Raw genomic sequence first — 23,880 nt, 5'->3', positions numbered from 1 at the left:
AACATGATGGAAAGCTTGAAAAAGTCAATTTTGCATAACACCCCCCCTTTAATTTATTTTGTTTAGCTGAAATAACTTCCAAATAATGATCTGGGGAAACATTTGGACACTTTTTTCGAGTCGTATCGGCCCCGGCTCCCACTCGGCACTGTAGAAGATCGAGAACGCACGTCTGTAACAACCAAGTCACTTCCTTCCTGTTTTCAGTGCCTGCTTTTCCGATACTATATTGCTTAACGGTGCCCAGGACTGACTCTGATGCACCTTTAAAGCCTCTCCATGTTAAGCCGTGGCTCCGACTGTGGCCTTGAATCTGCGCCGTCGGCCTCTTCACACTCACACACTCACACACTCCCTCCTCCTCCTCCTCCTCCTCCTCCTCCCTCTGCTCCTCCTGCTCTGCTCCGAACAGTCGGTGTAATTACCGCCGCGGTTCTGTCTTTGATTCTGTATTTACTGATGTCTCTCGAGTCGCTCTGAATTATTCATGTCTTTGTTCCTCGCTTCGTTTGTCTGAGATTTATGAGCTCGGGCTGGAAACGATTGGAGTTTTTCCTCCAAAATGATCAGTGCGTTTGAGTTTGTGTCACTTTGAGAACGCGGCCGGGGCTGAGGAGGGAAACAGATGCGATCAGCGCCTCGCTCTGTATCTACACGCCGCGTCGGGATTCATTTATTTACTTTTGTCTGTCGTCGTTCTGAGGCCGCTCGCGTGTATCAGCTCACGCTTACAGGTCGAGACACCAGAGGATTCGAACATCGCTTCAAATCTTCACAGACAAGACGACACTTTTACACAATTAATAATCTACGCCAACGAACATTTATGATGAAAACAAGACGTGATGAGAGACACAGGTCACTGTTTCTGCAAAGACTTGACCTCCATAAAAGTTATCTGATTGAACTGGAGGTCAGGATAAGAACCTAAACTCACATGACCCTGATCTACACTTTATTAGATATAACAAATGCCTTGGGGACCTGATCCAATGGTCTCTCATACGGCCCTGAGGTTCCCCACCCCTGGTCTACAAGATAACATTGAAAATGCTGTTTGGAAGATATGTACATTTACAATATCAAATTTATCCCCAATGTCCAAGAAATTTGGGGAAAAAGTGGAAAAATTGTAAATATAACTTGATGGTGGGGAAATTCGGGTGTTCTGCTCTCCCAAAGTTTCATCCGATGCAGACTTTGGGTCTTTACATCGCGCTGCCTCGTCTTCTTCCTTAGAATCGACGTCAAATTGAAAACAAAAGCGAAATTGCCTTGAAAAGTCTGTTTGAGCGTCGGTTACGCACGGGTTTACTTTGATAGACCAAAACACCAACACCAAAACCACACGTGCCTCAAGTGCCACAACACCAGGTCTGATCTGAGTTTTAAGGAGACGTTTCCATCGTGTGTCAGTCTTTACCTCCTGATGATGCTTCTTGTGGAGCCACAGCTCAGTCCAAAAGAAAGAAGCACATTTCACAGGGTGCAGAGCAACTTTTTTCTTTTTTTTCCCAATTCAGCCGCTCCAAGAATCCTGCAGCTGTAGCTCAAATGTTCCAACACACTACAGTTTTCTTGCAGCTGCTGCATAACTCTGTAACTCCTCCACAGCCGATATGACAGTTTCTGATGAGTTAAATCCTGTACATTTCGTAACTTTGTGCATTTAACGACGTCAGACAGGCTGCTGCCTCTCTGTCCCGCCCGCTCAGCTTGGATCTGCAGCAGCGGAGGGACACTTTTATTTATTTAATCTTTATTAAACATTGCGCGTTGCATCAGCATGTTACGCGTTTACCACAGAACCCCCCCCCCTTGCACCCACCGCCTTCTTCAGGTCTGGGGGAAACATGGGGAGGAGGCGGCACCACAACATCGCAATGTGAGTCTGTCCCCCCTCCTGTCCTGCCCACTGTTTGCGCCAGGTCTGACACTGAAGATCGCAAGGAGCTCCACCGTCTGCGCAGTCGTCTGCTCTACAGCCTGCGCTAAGAACCACAAGATCTGGCCCTTTGACTCTTACGACTCCCTACATTTGGGGCTCGTACCTTGGGATAGCTCACCGCAGCCCCCGGTGTCTGTGAGACTTGATGCATTTGTGGTTTATTGTGGACTTTTCATTATCAATGAGCTGTAGGCGATTGTAACAAGCTAACGGGGCTAACCTGGAATAACCATCGTCCACTGGCACAAATAATCGTCCTTTATTCAGACGCATGGGCTGGATCTGAGCTTAAATACTGGGGGGATCCTCGTGTAGACCGTGGGTGTAGCTATAGTTAAAGATCCAGAGGACATAGCAGTTATTTTACAGCCAAGAGCTCCTTCCTGACGTTTCAGAACAACTAAAATCACTCGCTCCTGACGTCTCAATCAATCAATGGTTTTGTTTGGCCCAATATCACAACAGGAGTCGCCTCACACGGCGGAACCAAACATTAAGGCAGTAAAACAGAACAGAAAAGTCTCCATCGCGTTCTGAATGCAGCAACAGGAAGTGCGCTCTGCAACAACAACAGTCATTTATGGGCAACGCAAATATGAGCGATATTTGTGGTTTCGCCCATATTGACCTGAAGATCAGTGGGAACACAAACAGTCCATATATTGTTAATGTGGTAAATGACTTTTCTAGCTGGGGTGATTTCTAATGGAACATCTCCAGAGGCGCATCAGTCCAGTGTCTAATGGTTCACCGTGTTTGCTAATCGTGCTAAAAGCTCATTGATGATTTGAGTATTGAGTGTTTGAGAGTCTGATTACGGTCTCAAAACAGCCAGAAAAAGAGATCTTTCTTCTGAAACTCCACAGCTAATTCTTGTTCTGAGAAAACATCACCCTGGCTCTGACGTCCTGGTGTTGAGAAGATCCTTTATTTCACGATGTGGTGACTTCTGTCTCATCTCTGACCCAGTTAACTCCGCCTCAGGCCCGTTGTCCGTTGTCAGGTGTGGGTCAAACCGGGCCTTGAACTTCCAAAAACGAGAGAACTTTCCAGCGCTCTTGTCGCAGCAGAAGTTAGAGGAGCACATGCACTTCCCCACAGGCCGGTGTTTTATTCTGAGCTCGTGTTTGAGCTGGAGGTGATTTATTAGCTCGGTGCCGTTTTATTCTCATTCACAAACGGCTTCTGCTTTTCCTGACACAAACAGCAAACGGCCAACGTGACAAATGGCCCTCGACCCGCGGAGAATACACAAGGAAACCGCCGCGGCCGCACACGGACCACGCGGACCACACGGACCACGCGGCGAGGAGCTGAAATCTGACCGCGATTCCTTTCACATCAACAATTACAAACGCCGCTCTGACTGTAAATGACTCTTTGACTTCTGCCGAAAGTCTGGCAGAATCGGCTGACGACTTGTGGGAATATAACGAGAAAACCCTCCAGTAGTTATGAGCACAGAGAAGAAAACAGGGCATTAAACACCTCCGGCCAGACGGTGGCGCTGTGTGTCGTCTTCAGCTTCACCAGTCGTATCCACTACTGTAATGCCCTGCTCTCTGGTCTTCCCAAAAAGAGGATCTCAGGTTTACACCAGCTCGAGTCCTGACGAAGACCAGGAGGCGGTTTGAGAATCGCTGCATTGGCCCCGTGTGTTTCAGGATCGATTTCAAAGTTCTATTAATGGTTTTTAAATGTCTTCATGGTCTTGGTCCTTCTTATCTTTCAGAACTGCTTTTACCTTACGAACCTTCACGGCCCCTTCGCTCCTCCGGCAGGTTCTCCTAGTTATTCCTAAAGTCAACAAAAAGACTCAGTATTACGGCCCTCGCCTCTGGAACCACCTGAGGAGGAGCTCAGACCTGAGGAGGAGCTCAGAACTGAGGAGGAGCTCAGACCTGAGGAGGAGCTCAGGCCTGAGGAGGAGCTCAGACCTGAGGAGGAGCTCAGACCTGAGGAGGAGCTCAGGGCTGAGGAGGAGCTCAGACCTGAGGAGGAGCTCAGACCTGAGGAGGAGCTCAGGGCTGAGGAGGAGCTCAGACCTGAGGAGGAGCTCAGGGCTGAGGAGGAGCTCAGACCTGAGGAGGAGCTCAGGGCTGAGGAGGAGCTCAGGGCTGAGGAGGAGCTCAGGGCTGAGGAGGAGCTCAGGGCTGAGGAGGAGCTCAGGGCTGAGGAGGAGCTCAGACCTGAGAAGGAGCTCAGGGCTGAGGAGGAGCTCAGACCTGAGGAGGAGCTCAGACCTGAGGAGGAGCTCAGACCTGAGGAGGAGCTCAGACCTGAGGAGGAGCTCAGACCTGAGGAGGAGCTCAGGGCTGAGGAGGAGCTCAGGCCTGAGGAGGAGCTCAGACCTGAGGAGGAGCTCAGGGCTGCAGAACGTTCATGTTTTTAAGAGCAGCTCAAGACCCACCTTTTTAGCTTAGCCTTTAACTGACTAATCTATTTATTTAATCCTAATATATAAAATATATATATATGGGAGGTTGTCCCAGGCGCATTGTTTTAAATGTTGTATCTGTAAAGCACTTTGTGACACCATTCGGTATGAAAAGCGCTTTATAAATAAAGTTTGATTGCTTGATTGATTGATTGATTGATTGATTGATTGATTGATTGATTGATTGATTGATTGATTGATAGTAAGTGCAGGACAGACGATTCTACTGCAGAGTGTTTTTGGTAGTTCATGGTTTTTATCCCTGTAACGGCTGGACTGATCCACGTGAAACAAAAACTGCTACAAAGTCAAACCTTTTCTAGTTACAAGGAAATCAAATCATCCTGTTCGTGCTTGCTCTTTGATTTTGGATTGAGCTGTTCAAAAAGGAAACAAAAGGCTCATTCGGACGATCGCCGCTGATGCTCTTCTTTCACCAGGAGGTAAAACATGTGACACACGCTGTAGCTAGAAACGAGTCTGAAACTGCTTCTCTGTCCTTCAGAGGGCCGTGTAAACCAAACAGGTGGAGAACGAGGCCATGTGAAGGTTTGTCAGAGAAATATAGAAACGCAGAGAGAGAAAAGAGTCGGACGGTGAAGCGAGGCCTCAGAACAGCGGACCGAGACGAGAGAATGGAGCTTTTCCTCCCCCTCTCTCCCCCCTCTCCTCCCCCCTCTCTCTCTCTCTGGAGAAAGCATTATTACCGATCTGCTGGTGTGGGGTCAGACGTTGTGACCTTCTGCTATTTGTCTTGTGCGGCGGAGTAATGGTGGACTTTATATCAGCGGCGGAGAGAGGGAGGGAGGGGGAGCGCTCGGACTTCATAAAGGCCGGTTATTGGACGCTCCTCAGGCCTGAGCTCCGCACCTGACGGACACTTTAAACCCAAAACAACAAAATAACAACTGGAATATGGTTAAAGCCAGTGGTCAATGTTGAGATCTTTAACCACCGTAGTTTCCGGACTAAAAGAAGCAACTTTTATTCCACCCTTTGAACCTTTTTTATTAATAATCAGTGAGAGTAAAAACTATTCTGACAGAAAAGACAAAAGGACAGAGGGATATTGTTCATCCAGTTACACAATAAAGATCGTTTATTTCACTCAAACATGGCTGTAAATACTGTTTAAGCGGCGCTAGCCCGCAGTTAGCTTTTCCCGTTAGCCTGTTAGCTTCTTCTTTGTGATGCCATTAGTGTGTATTGGTGACTCCGGTGGCAGTGAAGTTGCAATTGTGGTTTTCTGGCCAGAGACACCAGATGAAAGACCCTCCAAACACTTCCAGGATTTATTAAGGTAAACAAGTTGATAGGGCTTTTCCGCCAAGGTGCTGGTTCAGAGCTGGTTCTGGTGCCGGGTTGGTTCCATACTGACTTGGTTTGCCACCAAAATGAGAGCTGTGCCTATTGTCACAGCAACGCTTTGGGAAGTCGACATCAAAAATGGATAGTAAGATCTTACTATCACTGTCACCGGTTCTGTTCATTACTTTTATGGACAGAATTTCTAGGCGCAGCCAGGGGCCGGAGGGTGTCCGGTTTGGGAGCCTCAGAGTCTCATCTCTGCTGTTTGCGGACGATGTTGTTCTGATGGCTCCAACGAACCAGGACCTTCAGCTGCTCTGGGGCGGTTTGCAGCCGAGTGTGTAGCGGCCGGGATGAGGATCAGCACCTCCAAATCTGAGGCCATGGTTCTCCTTCCCCTCTCCAGGTCGGTGGGGAGTCCTTACCTCAAGTGGAGGAGTTCAAGTATCTCGGGGTCTTGTTCACGAGTGAGGGACGGATGGAGCGTGAGATCGACAGACGGATCGGTGCGGCGTCAGCAGTGATGCGGTCGCTGTATCGGTCTGTCGTGGTGAAGAGGGAGCTGAGTCGGGGCAAAGCTCTCGATTTACCGATCGATCTACGTTCCCACCCTCACCTATGGTCATGAGATTTGGGTCATGACCGAAAGGACAAGATCGCGGATACAAGCGGCCGAAATGAGTTTCCTTCGCAGGGTGGCTGGGCGCACCCTCCGAGATCGGGTGAGGAGCTCAGTTACCCGGGAGGAGCTCGGAGTAGAGTCGCTGCTCCTTCACGTCGAAAGGAGCAGCTGAGGTGGCTCGGGCATCTGTTCCGGATGCCTCCTGGTCGCCTCCTACGGGAGGTGTTCCAGGCATGTCCTAGTGGGACAAGGCCTCGTGGACCCAGGACACGGTGGTGGGACTATGTCTCCGAGCTGGCCTGGTGTGACCTCGGGGTCAGAACAGCTGGAGGAGGTGTGTGTGGACCGGGAAGTTTGGGCATCTCTGCTGAGACGCTGCCCCCGCGACCCGGCCCCGGATAAAGAGGAAGAAAATGGATGGATGGAACATCTTACTACAGCCACTTCTGGTTATGAAATACAGAAAAATAAGTTTATGTTTCAGTCACAGCAGCCGTTAACATTTTGATTTCTTCTTTCTAACTCTTGTTTTAGCTAAAGAGCATAAAGCAAAACAACAGTTTCCTCCACAGAGACTGTTTTGGCTGGAGAGAGCCACGCCCCCAGCTTCAGTTTCACCCAAATCTAAAGCAACAAAACAGCGACCAAAACACGTCGGAAAAGCAAAAAATGATACGGTAAACACGCACCGAAAGCCCGACTGAAAAGTGGAGAAAAAAGAGCCACAAAAAGTAATGAAAAGAGCAACAAAAAAAGTGACAAAAATGCAGATTCATGAAAACATAGCCAATTTCTGCCATTTTTATGCATAAAACGCCTTATTTTTATATGAAAACACACAGTGATTTTCCCCTCATACTTGTTCAGCAAACGTTTGTTATTCTTATCTCTACATTTATGTTCTCCCCCCGTTCACCTGCATCGCCTGAATGTGAAACCACAGGTGGGGACTCGAACTGGAGACCGTGTGGCTGTGCTGAGCTCCTCTAAACACAGATTGTTTATGTGACAGAGTCTGGTTCTGTCTGGCTGCCTTTAACATGAGGTTCAGAGGAGGGTCTGCGCCTCCTCCTCCTCCTCCTCCTCCTCCTCCTCCTCCTCCTCTCTGAGCCGAGCAGCCGAGTGGAGTTTATGAAACAGAGAAGCAGCCACTGGAAACATTCAAACAAATATTACATTTGTGAGAGCGCACGGCGGCGGAAAGATTCTGCCACTTCAGAGCCGCCGAACTTCAGCAAGAATGTAAAAAAGCTTCAGTGCGACGGGCGACGCTGAGGCTCCGCCCACGCTGTGATCCAACCATCAATACGACCAGCGCCTAACCACTAAGCCACCGCTAAACAACACAAGTCAAAAACCTTCTCTCTTTAGATCCAGGTTTTCATGCTGTTGGTCCAAGGACAGGATTAAAGGAAATGGTTTTCAGCAGTTTTTTCTCGTTTTTTATCACCAATATTTTCCCTATTTCCCCCATTTTATTCCACTTTTTGCCACATTTTTCCCCACTATTTTTTTGCCCAAATGCTTGCTCCATTTCGCCATATTAATTAAAGATTTTTTCCTATTTTTGGCCCAATTTTTCCTCGTTTTCCTATTGTTTTTCCGCACATTTTTGCTTGTTTTTTATCACCAATAATTTCCCCATTTCCCCCATTTTCTCTCAGTTTATTCCACTTTTTGCCACATTTGTTCCCACTATTTTTTTTGATCAAATGCTTGCTCTATTTCCCCCAATTTTTTTTAAATATTTTTTCCTATTTTTTGGCCCAATTTTTCCTCGTTTTCCTATTGTTTTTCCGCACATTTTTGCTCGTTTTTTATCACCAATATTTTCCCCATTTCCCCCATTTTATTCCACTTTTTGCCATATTTTTTCCAACTATTTTTTTGCCCAAATGCTTGCTCCATTTCCCCCTATTTTTTTTCCCTATTTTTGGCCCAATTTTTCCTCGTTTTCCCAATTTTTCCCCCTCATTTTTCCTAGTTTTTATTTAATACAAACATTTTCCCTATTTCTCCAAATTTTCCCCAATTTTTTCCCCATTTGCTTTTGGTAACTAATATCTCCCCTATTTTTTTGGTCACAAATTTCCCCCAAATTATTCCCCATATTCAAACATTCACTGCACATTGACCTGATATTGTAAATGTGCAGATCCTCCAAACATTATCGCTCTGTTTCTGGTTCTCGACGACAAGTATTTTAGTATTGGTATCGAAAAGGAGCGGAGGAGCGGAGGTTCGACTCCAGGCTGGTTTCTGATTCTGTACAGCACACGAGGAAACAGACACACACCTTCAGACTCCTCTGCCAACTGATTTCCGATTTAAATGTTATTGAGGCTCAATCATGAACATCTTGAGGTGGATTTATTAATCACGGATTATGTGGCGCCGCAAAATGGACTTTTTCAAGCTTTCCACCATGTTATTCTGTCATTCCCTCATTAAAAACATGGCTGAAGTGTTGCCTTGGCACATTTACGTGTTTTTGAGTAATCTGTAAAAACTCTGATGGCGGCCATTTTAGGGATAGGTTTGCCTGAGTCCTCCTAGGAACGCCCCCACCTCCTGGAGACGCCTCCGAGCTTTCGTCACCAGCCGAGTAACCAACCACTGCTCCTCAGCAGAACCCCCTCCCCACTGATGCCACAGACAGCGTGTGGAGGGGGCGTGTCTAAAGGCTCAGAGGTTCTTAAAGAGACAGAGGCCTATTTCAAGACATTCACTACAGCCATTTTGAGAGAACAATTTTATACAAGGCAGTTATTCTAATTTACTGCATTTACAGACCAACAGAAGGTTTGCTCATCATTGTAGTGTGATATAGACTGGTGCTGTGTGATTGAAAAAAGCATAATACCCCCTCTTTAAGAACAAATGTGTAAGAACGTGATGAGGCCCATTGTTCCCACGTTTTAGTGCCATGAAATAAGTCTAATTATTTCCTCAAAAAGGCGTCCAAAAGTGGAGACAATATTCAAAAACATGATGTTGATCAGGTTTGTGAATCTAATCACTGTAACATTTTTCTTTTTGGAAGTTGTATTGGCACCTGCTCCGACTGAATCAGAAATCTAGAACATGAACGCATGAACCTATACACCAGGGGTCGGCAAGTTTGCTCGGTGAAGCTTCTTCATCGTCAAAAGACCAAGGCCGGACCCTCCGATTGAAGCAATTGAAGTACAGCATCACTTCCTACATATGCCAGTGTTGTACATCACACACACTGGAAAATGTCCATCTTATATCAGATAAATGACTTAAAATCACTTGAATAAAGGTTTTTTTTTATGTTAAATTTGAATCGGTTTGAACTAATCAAAGATCAGATAAAAACGCTAATGGAACAAATAGAAATCCCACTGGAAATCAGGCAAAGTAACTTTTACTGTAAAAAATATTTATTAGTCACTTGAAACTAAACAAAAAATTAAGAAAAAACTTGTGCTTGTTCCATTGGCAAGGATAGGTTTAATCTGCTCTAAGGCCAGACCAAATCTACTCCAACTCCAAACTTTAGATTTAAGATCTTAATTCAAGTAGATTTAAGTCATTTCTACCAATAGATGAGTGTTCTTTTAGGATTCTGGCCTAAAAGGGTGCTCTGCCAAGACATTTTAAGGAACTTTAACAGGCCTTTGAGCTCTGATTTGGGTCATAATATTTCTCAAAATCATCTCGAGGGCCAGAGTTGGATGTTGACGTTGCTTTCCCCTGCTATACACAAATGAAAACGTTTTAAAAATGAATGAATGGAACTGAATGAGTGAAGCCAAACGTTTTGCACATTGTTTCTGTTTCTTTCAGGCGTGATCAGACCTGGTGGTTCGGTGATGTTCTTCTGCGGCGTCGTGTGGATATTGTTTACCCTCCTGCCGCTCCTGCCCCGCCCCCGTCTCACCTGCTCGTCCCCCAGCTCGCGCTTCAGCCGGTTCTGCCACTGCAGCGCCTGCATGACGATGGCCTCCCAGCGCCGCTCCAGGTTAATGGACAGCAGCTGCAGCGCCTCCTGGTGCTGCTGCGCCTCGGGGCTGAGCTCCGCCGCGGGGCCGCTCTCCCGCTCCGCCGTGGGGCTCGACTGCGGAGACAGGGACGGGATTAACACATCACTGAGCACGCGGGACCACACGGGGACGGACCACACGGGGACCACGCGGGGACACGTCAATCCCAGAGGCGTCAGAGAAGCGGAGGGCTCGTACCTGGTTTTGCTGCAGAAGTTTCTGGCACAGTTTGAGCACAGACGAGACTCCGCGGCGCCGCGCTCGGATGTCGGAGCACAGGGACTGGAAGACAGAAAACACGGTTACTCTGAGTCAGGATCACGTTCGGTTCGGCTCGGCGGGAACTTGCTTTAAGTCACTTTTCTTTTTTCGCGACACATGACGTGTTTCTCACAATGTTTCAGTGGATTTATTGCTGTTCTGTCGGTCATTTAACCCCTTAACTCCCGCCTGAACCGAGCACATTTTCTCCAGTTTGGCTTTACCCCAGTCCAAAAGCTTCTGGAAAAAAGCTGGGAAAATAGCAACAAAACTGAGACGAAAACAATGATGGAAATGTGACAAAAAAGTGAGAAAACATTGGCAAAAAAGTGGCAAAATGTCACAAAAATGTCACAAGAAATTAACAGAAAATGGTCGAAAAAATGACAAAATGTGACAAAAAAATGACAAAAATGTGACAAAAAATGTGACAAAAATGTGACAAAAAATGACAAAAATGTGACAAAAAAATGACAAAAAAATGACAAAAATGTGACAAAATGTGACAAAAAACGGACAAAAAAATGACAAAAAACGGACAAAAAAATGACAAAAAAATGACAAAAATCTGACAAAAAATGACAAAAATCTGACAAAAAAATGACAAAAATCTGACAAAAATGTGACAAAAAAATGACAAAAATGTGACAAAAAAATGACAAAAATGTGACAAAAAATGACAAAAATGTGACAAAAAATGACAAAAAAAAAAGACAAAAAAATGACAAAAATCTGACAAAAAACGGACAAAAATGTGATAAAAAAAATTGACCAAAAAATGACAAAAAATGACAAAAAAGAGTTGAACACCCAACAAAAAAATGCTCTCGGTTCAGGCGGGAGTTAAGAGGTTAAAGGAATAGGCCAAAGTCTCCAAATCTAAAAGCTTCTTCAAAACAGAAGAAGCTGTGATTGTAATAATAATGTTCCATATATTATGTTTTTACTACATATTTGAGTTTCAGAATATGATATGACTCTTAGATGCAGCAGAAGTCTGAAGTTCTGTCTAAAGCAGAAGCTCCATGACTTCCTTCTTCACTTCTGAAGAGCAATGAGGCCTCACCCTTTTTACTGCAAACAAAGAGCTCACTGTGTTTAGCCTCATGTTACTGTCACTCATGTCTGACCTAAAGTCTCACTCTGAAGAAAGTCAACTCACATTTACACTGAGAAGGTTGGAAGGGCGCCCCCTTGTGTCACCTCGCATCCAAATGCCCGGAACACGAAGGCAACACAAGGGATAATCATTTATTTGAAGTCATTTCTTTTAATGCTGTCCCTGGAAACAAGGCATCAAAACTTGGATCTACTGGAAACTAAAACATGAAATGTGATTCGAGCCGTCATTAAACCGTCCACTTCTTTGAAAACATTGACATTTCTTGACTTTTTTTAACCCCATAAATCTAGTGAAAATACTAAATATGTCGTCCAGAATTCATTCACTGGCAGATTTTGCTGAAACGTAATAGAGAACTTCCTCCCGGGTTTGTCCCTGTTTCAGAGCGTGGTGTCCTGCACTGGTCAGCTCCTCCTCTTTGGTAAGACAGTCTTTCACCATCTTTTTCCTCCAGTGAACGAACATTAGAAGATGAGTTTTGCCCGGATACCTCCTCTTTTGTACCTTCCTTGTGTCCTCGAGCGCCTCTCCTTTAAAGACCTGGATCCTTCAAGGCTAAGGACTCCCTATAGGCTCAGCAAACATGCACAAAAGTATCCGGTAAAGCAACGTAGAGCACGGAAACTTTAAATGCATTCACAGAAAAAGGCTAAACTGCAGCTGTACCAAGAGAGAGGGAGGTGCTGCTTTACTGTAGTTGTCTGAGCCGCTGCCAAATCTTCAGAGGAAAAAACAGAAGGTTTGTCATCATTGTAGTGTGATATAGACTGGTGCTGTGGGACTTAAAAAAGCAGAATAACCCTATTTAAGAACAAATGTGTAAGAACGTGATGAGGCCCATTGTTCCCACGTGTTAGTGCCATGAACTAAGTCTAATTATTTCCTCAAAAAGGCGTCCAAAAGTGGAGGCAATATTCAAAAACATGAGTGTGATGTTGATCAGGTTTGTGAATTTAATCACTGTCAGATCATTTCAGGGAAAACGTTTTCTTTTTGGAAGTTGCATTGGCACCTGCTCCGACTGAAACAGAAATCTAGAACATGAACGCATGAACCTAAACACCAGGGGTCGGCAAGTTTGCTCGGTGAAGTTTCCTCATCGTCAAAAGACCAAGGCCGGACCCTCCGATTGAAGCAATTGAAGTAAAGCATCACTTCCTACATATGCCAGTGTTGTACATCACACACACTGGGAATATGTCCATCTTAAATCAGATAAATGACTTAAAATCACTTGAATAAAGGTTTTTTTTATGTTAAATTTGAGTCTGTTTGAACTAATCTAAGATCAGATAAAAACGCTAATGACAATGGAACAAATAAAAATCCCGCTGGAAATCAGGCAAAGTAACTTTTACTGTAAAACATATGTATTAGTCACTTGAAACTAAACAAAATAATCTGAATTAAGAAAAAACTTGTGCTTGTTCCATTGGCAAGGATAGGTTTAATCTGCTCTAAGGCCAGACCAAATCTACTCCAACTCCAAACTTTAGATTTAAGATCTTAATTCAAGTAGAGGAAAAAAAAGGCACTAGGTTTGTCTTGGTGTTAACTGTAGAAACCTTGAATATATTTCTGTTTTACCTTGACAATGTTCATCTTAAATTCCCCATTTCCCACCCCCCAATTTTTTCATATTTTTGTCCCAATTTTTAAATAATTTTTCCTCAATTTTATTACTAATATTTTTCCTCTTTTCCACCATTTCCCCCCCAATTTATTACAATTTTCTCCTGATTTTTTTTACACAATATTTCCTTATTTTTACCACATTTTCTCACACTTTTCTTGACACTGGAGAAGAACCCGATGTTGTGAATGTGCAGATCTTCCACACATTGTTTCCTGGTTCTCGACGACACATATATCGGTATCGGAAAACAAAGTATCGATAAAGTACTGGTATCAACAAACAAAAACTCCTATAAAGTACGTTAAAGCCAAAGTTTAGTTTAGTTCAGAACCCACGTATTTCAGTGTTTTTTTGTGTGGCGTGTCCCTGGATCGCCGTAATACAGCGACGAGAGCCTCACTCAAATAAAGGTCACATATAAATCAAATGTATGTCCCCAGCTGTTTATGCTAATCCCCCGAGCGTCTGCGGAGCCACTTCTGCACCTTTTATTCCTCCGCAATAAATATTAAACACTATTAGGGCGAACGGGAGGCGCGCGGAGAGGCCATTTACATACACTCACTGTTGTTCTGGAGGATTTACACAGGAGGGAGAGGAGGAGAGAGAGGAGGAGGAGGAGGAGGAGAGAGAGGAGAGAGAGGAGGAGGAGGAGGAGGAGGAGGAGGATGAGGAGGAGGGAGAGGAGGAGGAGAGAGAGAGGAGGAGGACGAGGACGAGGCCATTTACATACACTCACTGTTGTTCTGGAGGATTTACACAGGAGGCGAGAGGAGGAGGAGGAGGGAGAGGAGGAGAGAGAGGAGGAGGAGGAGGAGGGAGAGGAGGAGGAGGCGGACGAGGAGGAGGAGGAGGAGGAGAGAGAGGAGAGAGAGGAGGTGAGGGAGGAGGAGGAGGGAGAGGAGGACGAGGCCCATTTACATACACTCACTGTTGTTCTGGAGGATTTACGCAGGAGGCGAGAGGAGGAGGAGGAGGAGGAGGAGAGAGAGGAGGAGGACGGAGGAGGAGGAGAGAGAGGAGAGAGAGAGGAGGAGGGAGAGGAGGACGAGGCCCATTTACATACACTCACTGTTGTTCTGGAGGATTTACACCAGTTTATATTTTTACAGGAAAATGACAGAAAAGTAACTTTAATCTGACACTGGTCTGGAAACAGTCATGCGTTAGACTCTCATTACTGAAGTATTCAGATTACAGTAACTAAGTAACTAGTTACTGGCTTCACTGCTTATAATGTGATTTCTACGCCAGCCCACGCTCTGAAACACGTCACACTGTAAAAACTGATCAAGAAATAACTCAAACGTTCTGGAAATAAACATTTGTCCTTTGATTTGAGCCGTAATATGGGTATTTTACAACATTAGCTGATATTTAAGAGATAAAAGGATGTGAAAGTGATCGAGACTTCTGGTTTTGTCCATGTGAAAGATCCAGGTCCTTCACATGATCCACAGGTTTGTTCACCTCAGAGTCTCTGATCGTTGTGTTTCATGTGTTTTATGTGTTTTAGTAAAACGTCCTCCCCATCAGAGACAGACTCACCGTTTGTTTGTTTTGGAATCTGCTGATTTTTGTCTTTAAAACGAGCTCCCTCTGAAGAACCTACACATGAATAAATAATCCTCTATTAAAGCGCCCCCTGCTGGCACAGTTCAAATCAGACCATTTTAAAAACCGGCCTCAGACAAACCCGCTCGACCTCCAGTGTGTTGTACTTAAAAAACCTGTGTAATTGCACTTAAAGTGACATCCAGAGTAATTTGCCCACCAGCCCGAGTAAACAAACACGGACTGTTGTTTCCGGAGCGTGTAACGTGTAGCGTGTAAACCTGGATCCCCGCGGCCGCGCTCCCTGTGTTTACATGGACAGGGACATATTCTAAACATGAGGCTGAATCCCGCGCCGGGATCAGGGATGTTCGGGCGACTCGGGAGGCGAACCTTTAGCATTTCACTCTCTGCATATTTACAGGTCATTTACATTCAGGCGTCTCCTTCCTCCGAGTCTGTGGGAAACGAGACTCAGAGTAAATCCATGATCGTGAGGGTCGCCACGGAGACGACTCACTTCATCTCACACAGAGACAACAGCCTCAGTATGAGCAGCTGCATGGTCACTTTGGTCTCCAGGACTGGTCCAAACCAGAGACTGGACCTGGACTGAACCAGAGACTGAACCTGGTCCAAACCAGAGACTGAACCAGAGACTGAACCAGAGACTGAACCAGAGACTGAAAAAGAGACTGAACCAGAGACTGAACCTGGACTGAACCAGAGACTGAACCAGAGACTGAACCTGGACTGAACCAGAGACTGAACCAGAGACTGAACCTGGTCCAAACCAGAGACTGAACCAGAGACTGAACCAGAGACTGAACCTGGACTGAACCAGAGACTGAACCAGAGACTGAACCAGAGACTGAAAAAGAGACTGAACCAGAGACTGAACCTGGACTGAACCAGAGACTGAACCAGAGACTGAACCTGGTCCAAACCAGAGACTGAACCAGAGACTGAACCAGAGACTGAACCTGGACTGAACCAGAGACTGAACCAGAGACTGAACCAGAGACTGAACCTGGTCCAAACCAGAGACTGAACCAGAGACTGAACCAGAGACTGAACCTGGTCCAAACCAGAGACTGAACCAGAGACTGAACCAGAGACTGAACCTGGACTGAACCAGAGACTGAACCAGAGACTGAACCAGAGACTGAACCTGGTCCAAACCAGAGACTGAACCAGAGACTGAACCAGAGACTGAACCTGGTCCAAACCAGAGACTGAACCAGAGACTGAACCAGAGACTGAACCTGGTCCAAACCAGAGACTGAACCAGAGACTGAACCAGAGACTGAACCTGGACTGAACCTGGATGTAAAACAACACGAGTGCTAAGTGTGGCTTTGTAGAATAAAACTCCTCTCCTCGTCTTCCCTCTCTCTCTCCCTCCCTCACTTCTCTCCCTCCCTCACTTCTCTCCCTCCCCTCTCTCTGCCTCTCTCTCTCTCCCTCCCCTTCTCCCTCCCCTCTCTCTCCCTCCCTCCCTCCCTCCTCTCTCTCCCTCCCCTCCCTCTCCCTCCCCTCTCTCCTCCCTCCTCCTCTCTCCTCCCTCCTCTCTCTCTCCCTCCCTCCTCTCCCTCCTCTCTCTCCCTCCTCTCTCTCTCCCTCCCTCCTCTCCCTCCTCTCTCTCCTCTCTCTCTCTCTCCTCTCTCCCTCTCTCTCCCCTCCCTCCCTCCTCTCCCTCTCTCTCCCCTCCCCTCCCTCCTCTCTCTCTCTCCCCCTCTCTCCTCTCTCCTCTCTCTCCTCTCTCCCTCCTCTCTCTCCCTCTCCCCTCCCTCCCTCTTCTCTCCCTCTCTCCTCTCTCCCTCTCTCTCCCCTCCCTCCCTCCTCTCCCTCTCTCTCCCTCCTCCCTCCTCTCTCTCTCCCCCTCTCTCCTCTCTCCTCTCTCTCCTCTCTCCCCCTCCTCTCTCTCCCTCTCCTCCCCTCCCTCCCTCTTCTCTCCCTCTCTCCTCTCTCCTCTCTCCCTCTCTTTCCCCCTCCCTCCTCCTCTCTCCCTCCCCCTCTCTCCCTCTCTCTCCCTCCTCTCTCCCCTCCCCTCTCCCTCCTCCCTCTCTCTCCCCTCCCTCTCCCTCCTCCCTCCCCTCCCCCCCTCTCTCTGCAGCTCTCCCTGAGCTCTCATGTATTTGGATGAAAAGCCTTAGTACAAATATTTGTCCTGTAGCTTTGCGAGTTCTGAACCAGCGATTCACACAAAAAAAACAAGAGGACGAGCGAGATCCAGCCGAGGAGAAGCTTCAGCGAAGAAGAAGAAGCACCGAGTGTTTAATCATCTCACTCACACGGAGGAAAAACATCTCACTTCTGCTCCAGGATTAGCCTTAAGGCGAATAAGAATAACATGAAACTTTACTGAACATCACTGATATAAATACAAGAAAATGAAGTATTGCAAGTACAGGTCGGCCGATAGTCGATATAGTAAAAATCCTCAAATATCGGTTGAAAAGTGGAGATCTTCTTACATAAATAATTACTGCCTTTGTGAGTGTTGAAGTTTCTCTCAGACTCAAGGTCAAACTGTCTGCAGAAAACGATATCACTGACCCTCCCTCCTCTTCCTCCCTCTCTCTTTTCCTCTTCTTTAAGCTCCATCCCTCCGTCCGATCATCCGCGATTCCCTGGTCCTAAAAAAACAAATCCTCTTAGCCTCTAAACCTCGTCTTCTGCTCAATCTAATTACGCGGCGCCTCCGAAACCAAAGGGACAAGGGCGAGGGACGACGTCTGCATCACGGCTCCGATCGAGGAACAGGTTCTGACAAACGGAGGATCTGGATATGACGGAGAAGTAAAGAGAGAAGAGGGTTTATAAAGGCAGAAGCAAGACAGATATAATCCAGTTTTACCCAAATCTAAAAGCTTCTGGACTGGAGAGTTTACAGCCTAAGCTAAGGCCGACATGACTGATCTAGACCGATCTGTTGCCGTATGGTCACATGTTGGATGTTATTTTCCATCACATTTTTCCCTCTTTTTCATTTCATTTTTTTATTTATTTCATTCAAAAGTGATGTCAATTTCTGCCTCTATTTAATCTCTTTTATGCCTTTTTTCCGTTGCTTTTCCTGCACTTTTCCCCCGCCGCTTTTTTGCCTCTTTTCCCGTTGTTTTTTTGTCTTTTTCATCAGTTTTTTGTCTCTTTTCCCGTCTCTTTTTTGCCTCTTTTTCCGTTTCTCTTTTGTCTCTTTTATGCCTCTTTTCCATCGCTTCTCCGCCATGTTTTCATCCCATTTTAGCCTTTTTTTATTTAATTTTTTATCACTTTTTTGCCTTTTTTCCATCCCATTTTTTTTTTTTTTTTTTTTTAACTTTGGTCTCTTTTTCGTCTCTTTCCGTCGCTTTTCCTGCATTTTGTCCATCGCTTTTTCGTCTGTTTTTTGCCTCTTTTTCCTGCACTTTTTTGCCTCTTTTCCATCACATTTTTTTTTACTTTTTCCGTTGCTCTTTCGTTTCTTTTTCTGCCACTTTTTCTGACGCTTTTTTGCCTCTTTTTCTGTTTATTTCCGTTGCTTTTCCTTCTCTTCTTTCCATTGCTCTTTTGTATCTTTTATGCCTCTTTTCCGTCGCTTTTCTTGCACTTTTCCCGTCGTTTTTTCCATCTTTTTCATCAGTTTGCTATCTCTTTTCCTGTACTTTTTTTGTCTATTTTTTGCCTCTTTTCCATCACTTTTCCGCCATGTTTTCATCACATTTTGCCTTTTTTCAATTTAATTTTAGATCAATTTTTTGCCTTTTTTCCATCACATTTTTTTTTTACTTTTTCCGTTGCTCTGTCGTCTCATTTATGACTCTTTTCCGACGCTTTTCCTGCACTTTTTCCATCGCTTTTTTGTCTGTTTTTTTTCCTCTTTTCCTGCACTTTTCCATCGCCTTTTTGTCTGTTTTTTTCCCTCTTTTCCTGCACTTTTTTGTCTACTTTTATGCCTCTTTTCCATCGCTTTTCTGCCATGTTTTCATCACATTTTTGCCTTTTTTCATTTAATTTTTCATCACTTTTTTGCCTTTTTTCCATCACATTTTTTTTTTACTTTATCCGTTGCTCTTTGGTCTCATTTATGCCTCTTTTCCGACGCTTTTCCTGCACTTTTTCCATCGCTTTTTTGTCTTTTTTTTGCCTCTTTTTCCTGCACTTTTCCATTGCTTTTTCGTGTGTTTTTTGGACTCTTTTTTTTTTTTACACTTTTCCCATCTCTTTTTTGCCTTTTTTTCCTGGACTTTTTCCGCTGCTTTTCCTGCACTTTTTCCATCGCTTTTTCTTCTGTTTTTTGCCTCTTTTCCATTGCTTTTCTGCCATGTTTTCATCCCATTTTTGCCTTTTTTCATTTAATTTTCATAACTTTTTTGTCTTTTTTCCACCACATTTTTTTTTTTACTTTTTCCGTTGCTCTGGTCTATATTATGCCTCTTTTCTTGCCTCTTTTTCGTCTCTTTTTTGCCTCTTTTTCCATTGCTTATCCTGCACTTTTCCGGTCACTTTTTTTGGCCTCTTTTTCCATCACTTTTCTGCTGTGTTTTTCATCGCTACTTTGCCTTTTTTCATTTAATTTTTCATCACTTTTTTGCCTTTTTTCCATCACTTTTCCTGCACTTTTTCCATCGCTTTTTCGCTCGTTTTTTGCCTCTTTTCCTGCACTTTTTTGTCTACTTTTTTGCCTCTTTTCCATCGCTTTTTTGTTCGTTTTTTGCCTCTTTTCCATCGCTTTTCTGCCACGTTTCATCGCTACTTTGCCTTTTTTCCATCACATTTTTTTTTACTTTTCGTTGCTCTTTGGTCTCTTTTATGCCTCTTTTCCGATGCGTTTCTTGCACTTTTCCCAGCGATTTTTCCTCTGTTTTTTGCCTGTTTTCCTGCACTTTTCCGCCTCTTTTTCCGTCACTTTTTTGTCTACTTCTTTGCCTCTTCTTCATCTCTTTTCCGCCGTGTTTTCATCGCTGCTTCACCACTATCTTAATCACATGTTGCAGGGCCTCATTTGAAAGCTCAGGTCAGGTGACTGGTTAAAATGGCGGCTCCTCTGGAATGACACTCGTATATTCCTGCTGTTCTGCGTCTGAATAAGTTAAACCCGTCACAAATGGCTTCTGTTTCTGAGGAGCTTCAGAGAAAGGACAAAACGCATGCTAAGTGTTTGAACTTGGGGAAAGTCGATGCGATATAAAGCCGAGGACGGAGCCGACGGAGACTGAGGAACTTTGCCGGTGTTTTGTTGGAGAAAGTATTGAAATTCCGGCGGATCGGCGCGTCTGGGGACCCAACCCAAGGACTTGTTAAAGCCGCAGCCACGGCGCGGTGACCCGGCGGATATTCCAATCAATTAGCATTCATTACCGCGCGCTGATGAATTCTATTTGTTGATTAAGGCAATTAAAAGCACGGGCTCGTTATCGCGCGCTGAGACAAATGGAAACCGCGCGGCTGAACCTCCGTCTGCCGGGGAGCGGACAGATAAAAAAAAAGAACTTTTAAATGGATTTCTGTTTTGGAAAAGACGTATAGGGCAAACACAGAGCGAGAATCAAACTCCTGTGGCTCTGTGGTGGGACTGCACAGATACACCTTTGTCCCACCGGTTTGGACTACCGGTTTTTTTGATGTTGCCATGGGAATGGTACTTTAAAAAGCTATATTTATAAAGACAATGACGACATTTCTATACTTCTTAAAGAGGGGGTATTCTGCTTTTTTCAATCACATAGCACCAGTCTATATCACACTTTATTATACGGCTCTTCACAACGTAAGTAGAAGCTCCGTTGATTTGAATGGGATTTCCCAACGTTCTACCGGTCATTATTTTCTGATAAAGGACCTCTGAAAAAACAATGACGCTGCCAATGACAACGGAGTTCGTGCTTTCATATCACTCCGTCACTATCTGTCCCGTAACTGAGAGAGAAGTCGGGGAATCGCTCGTGAAGTTAGCGTGAGTCTGACTTTCAACTTATCCAGAGATTCACCACTATTCCTCCAACTGCACCTTCAGCTAAGTGGCTAGGCTAGCTGCTAGCCTTGCTGCTTCTAGCCTAGCAAAACGTTGCCGAGCAACTCGCAAACTTTTGGGAACTATTTGTCACGGAAGTCATTAAACAAACCTTTCGGCCTTAATAAAAGTGTATGAAGTCTATGTTGTGTGTTCAGTTGGAAAATGGCCGTTTAATAATGTATAGAACGCTGGTCATTATCGGGAAACCGCCAACACAGTGTGAATGAAACGGAGCAGAGGAAAGAACAAGTCTTATAATATCATTTTTGCCTCTTTTTCATCACTTTTTTTGCCTTTTTTCCATCATCACATTTTTTTTTAACTTTTTCCGTCCTTCAGGGCGAACAAGACCCCTCCGCTTCGCGTCCGGTTCGCCCTGTCGGTGCTTATTTTCCCGATAATCACCAGCATTCTATACATTATCCCTTGCAAATTTATAAAGCCAACCACAACATTTCTATACTTCTTAAAGAGGGGGTATTCTGCTTTTTTCAATCACATAGCACCAGTCTATATCACACTACAATGATGACCAAACCTTCACTACAGCCATTTTGAGAGACCAATTTTATACAAGGCAGTTATTGTAATTTACTGCATTTACAGACCAACAGAAGGTTTGGTCATCATTGTAGTGTGATATAGACTGGTGCTGTGGGACTGAAAAAAGCAGAATACCCCCTCTGGCGATCTGTACAACGTGCTCCTCTGTGGGGGCACCGCCCACAATCAGTGCGTGTGTGTGTGTGGTGTTAGAGTCGACACGTGCACGCAGATCGTGGTCGTACTAAGTGACCGCCTGGGTCTGAAATTATAATAATAATATAATAATAAATCCCTTTGCTGATTTTAGCAACCAATCAGAGTCCACGGGATACAACTTTGACCAATAGGATGAGTTTTTCCAGTGAAGCAGCCTGTCAGGGCCAATCCGGAGGAGGGGGAGGAGCTTGATCGCAAACTGAGAGGGGCATCCCGGCTAAAGAGGGAGGAATTTAAATTTCACTCTACTTCTTTTCACTTTGCAAACTCACAGACTATCACTTTAACTTGGCATTGGAAGCACTTTATATCTATCTTAGGAATGAAACTCTTGTAGAGGGGGGGGGGCACCGACTCTATGAGGAGCCCCCCCCCTCTTGTAGTGAAAGCCCTTTGTAATCATGTAAACTCATGGTAGAGGTGATGATTCTCACACTGACAGATTTGAAGACGAGGAGAAAGTAAAGGAACAAACCGAAGTGAAAACATATACTTTTCCAAACTGTGAAGGCCAGGAGGAGACGGGGGGGCGAGCGGGGGGTTCCCAAAGGGCGGAGCGGGGCCCTCGGAGGGGACGGCGCTCTGGTTTGGAGGTCATTCGCTCAGACTGATGCAGGGAGGCCTGGGACCGAGGCCAGGGCTGCAGCTCCGAACGCAACAAACACCGGGAAACAAGCTCAAGGTGCAGGTCTGGTTACGGCGCTCAAACTGCCTTCACTACAGCTGCTGTGTGAAGCCTTAAATTCCTTTTCTCATGGCCACTAAAACATGTACACTCAGCAGACGTGCACGTGGTGATAAATCTGCTTTACAGTGTTTGTTTGTGATGTTTTGTCGCTTTGAGCCAGAGATTTATCCAGGAAGTGACTCCGATGTGGCACTTATTCATTCACAGATACTGACAGGTTTGGTATCCACGTGTAGCAGGAAAGGCAGTGACCGAGATGACGCTGTAATCCAAATATGGGCGTTTCCTTTGTGGGAGACAGCAGCGGCTAAAGACGGGAGGAATATACACAGGTGCATGTGCATACAAAGGGACTAAACTTTAGGTCTTTCTTTCTTCCTTCCTTCCTTCCTTCTTCCCTTCCTTCCTTCCTTCTTCCTTTCCTTCCTTCCTTCTTCCCTTCCTTCCTTCTTCCCTTCCTTCCTTTCCTTCCTTTTTCCCTTCCTTCCTTCTTCCCTTCCTTCTTCCCTTCCTTCTTCCTTTCCTTCCTTCCTTCTTCCTTCTTCCCTTCCTTCTTCCTTCCTTCCTTCCTTTTTCCCTTCCTTCCTTCTTCCCTTCCTTCTTCCCTTCCTTCTTCCTTTCCTTCCTTCCTTCCTTCCTTCTTCCTTTCCTTCCTTCTTCCCTTCCTTCTTCCCTTCCTTCCTTCCTTCCTTCCTTCCTTCTTCCCTTCCTTCCTTCTTCCCTTCCTTCCTTCTTTCTTCCCTTCCTTCCTTCCTTTCTTTCTTTCTTTCCCTCTTTAATACCTTTCATTTTTTCCTTCTTTCTTTCTTTCTTTCTTTCTTTCTTCCTTCCTTCTTTCCTTTATTCCTTCCTTCTTTTCCTACATTACACTGTTGCTCTCCAGTCCAGAAGTTTTTAGATTTGGGTAAAGTCGAACTGGAGAAGATGCTAACCATGACTCTAAAGTTAGCTTCATGCTACACATGCTAACGTTAGCTACAAGCTTCTAGTACAGTCGTTTTGTGAACAGACATTGTTCCTTTAATGTTGGGTCTGCTCCTGCTCCTCAGACTCTTCCCAGCGTGGGACTGACCTCTGATTAAAGCCTCTCCGAGCCCTCGCACAAAAACAAGGCCGACATCAAAGAGCGGCGCCGGGCGTGTTCGCGGCGTCTCCGTGGAAACGCCTCACCTGTTTGTCTTAACGAGAGGCGTTAACGAGTTCCACTTCTTCAAACGGACTTTTACATGTGGAATGAAGATCCCGAGCCGAACAACAAATACATGAAACTTCTGCTGTGGGTGAAGGACGTGAACATGAGGGGAAGGTTTATGTTTTCAAATCAAAATCAGGTCTTTCAGGAGCAAAAAGAGACAAAATGGCTGAAAAATGATCTGCGAGGAGGGATTTTGGATCGAGTTTTTGAATAAGCCGGATGTTAGTGAAGCTCCTTCTTGCTTTTTGTGGTTTAAAGCTCAATTAACCTCTTAACTCCCGCCTGAACTGAGAGCATTTTCTCCAGTTCAGCTTTACCCAAATCCTGTAGGCCAGTGT

General features: G+C 45.2%; 2 protein-coding genes across 2 annotated transcripts in view; both read right to left on the bottom strand.

Annotated features, from left to right (window-relative positions):
* The window catches only part of akap6 (A kinase (PRKA) anchor protein 6), a gene marked incomplete at both ends in the record, with an annotated part of 201,823 nt that overhangs the window by 11,222 nt on the left and 166,721 nt on the right, over window positions 1-23,880 (bottom strand). Inside the window, 2 exons of the mRNA XM_079574235.1 lie at window positions 10,223-10,399; window positions 10,524-10,607. Of these exons, the coding sequence (XP_079430361.1) occupies window positions 10,223-10,399; window positions 10,524-10,607 (261 nt within the window). The remainder of the gene's footprint in view (window positions 1-10,222; window positions 10,400-10,523; window positions 10,608-23,880) is intronic.
* LOC306976315 (A-kinase anchor protein 6-like) overlaps window positions 1-23,880 on the bottom strand; it is a gene marked incomplete at both ends in the record, with an annotated part of 42,266 nt that overhangs the window by 11,222 nt on the left and 7,164 nt on the right. The window contains 2 exons of the mRNA XM_079574236.1: window positions 10,223-10,399; window positions 10,524-10,607. Of these exons, the coding sequence (XP_079430362.1) occupies window positions 10,223-10,399; window positions 10,524-10,607 (261 nt within the window). The remainder of the gene's footprint in view (window positions 1-10,222; window positions 10,400-10,523; window positions 10,608-23,880) is intronic.

Source organism: Gobius niger (genome assembly GCF_951799975.1).
Source record: "Gobius niger genome assembly, chromosome: 16".
NCBI lineage: Eukaryota > Metazoa > Chordata > Actinopteri > Gobiiformes > Gobiidae > Gobius > Gobius niger.
The sequence above is the reverse complement of the archived record's forward strand: the minus strand, read 5'-3'. Positions and strand labels throughout refer to the sequence as shown.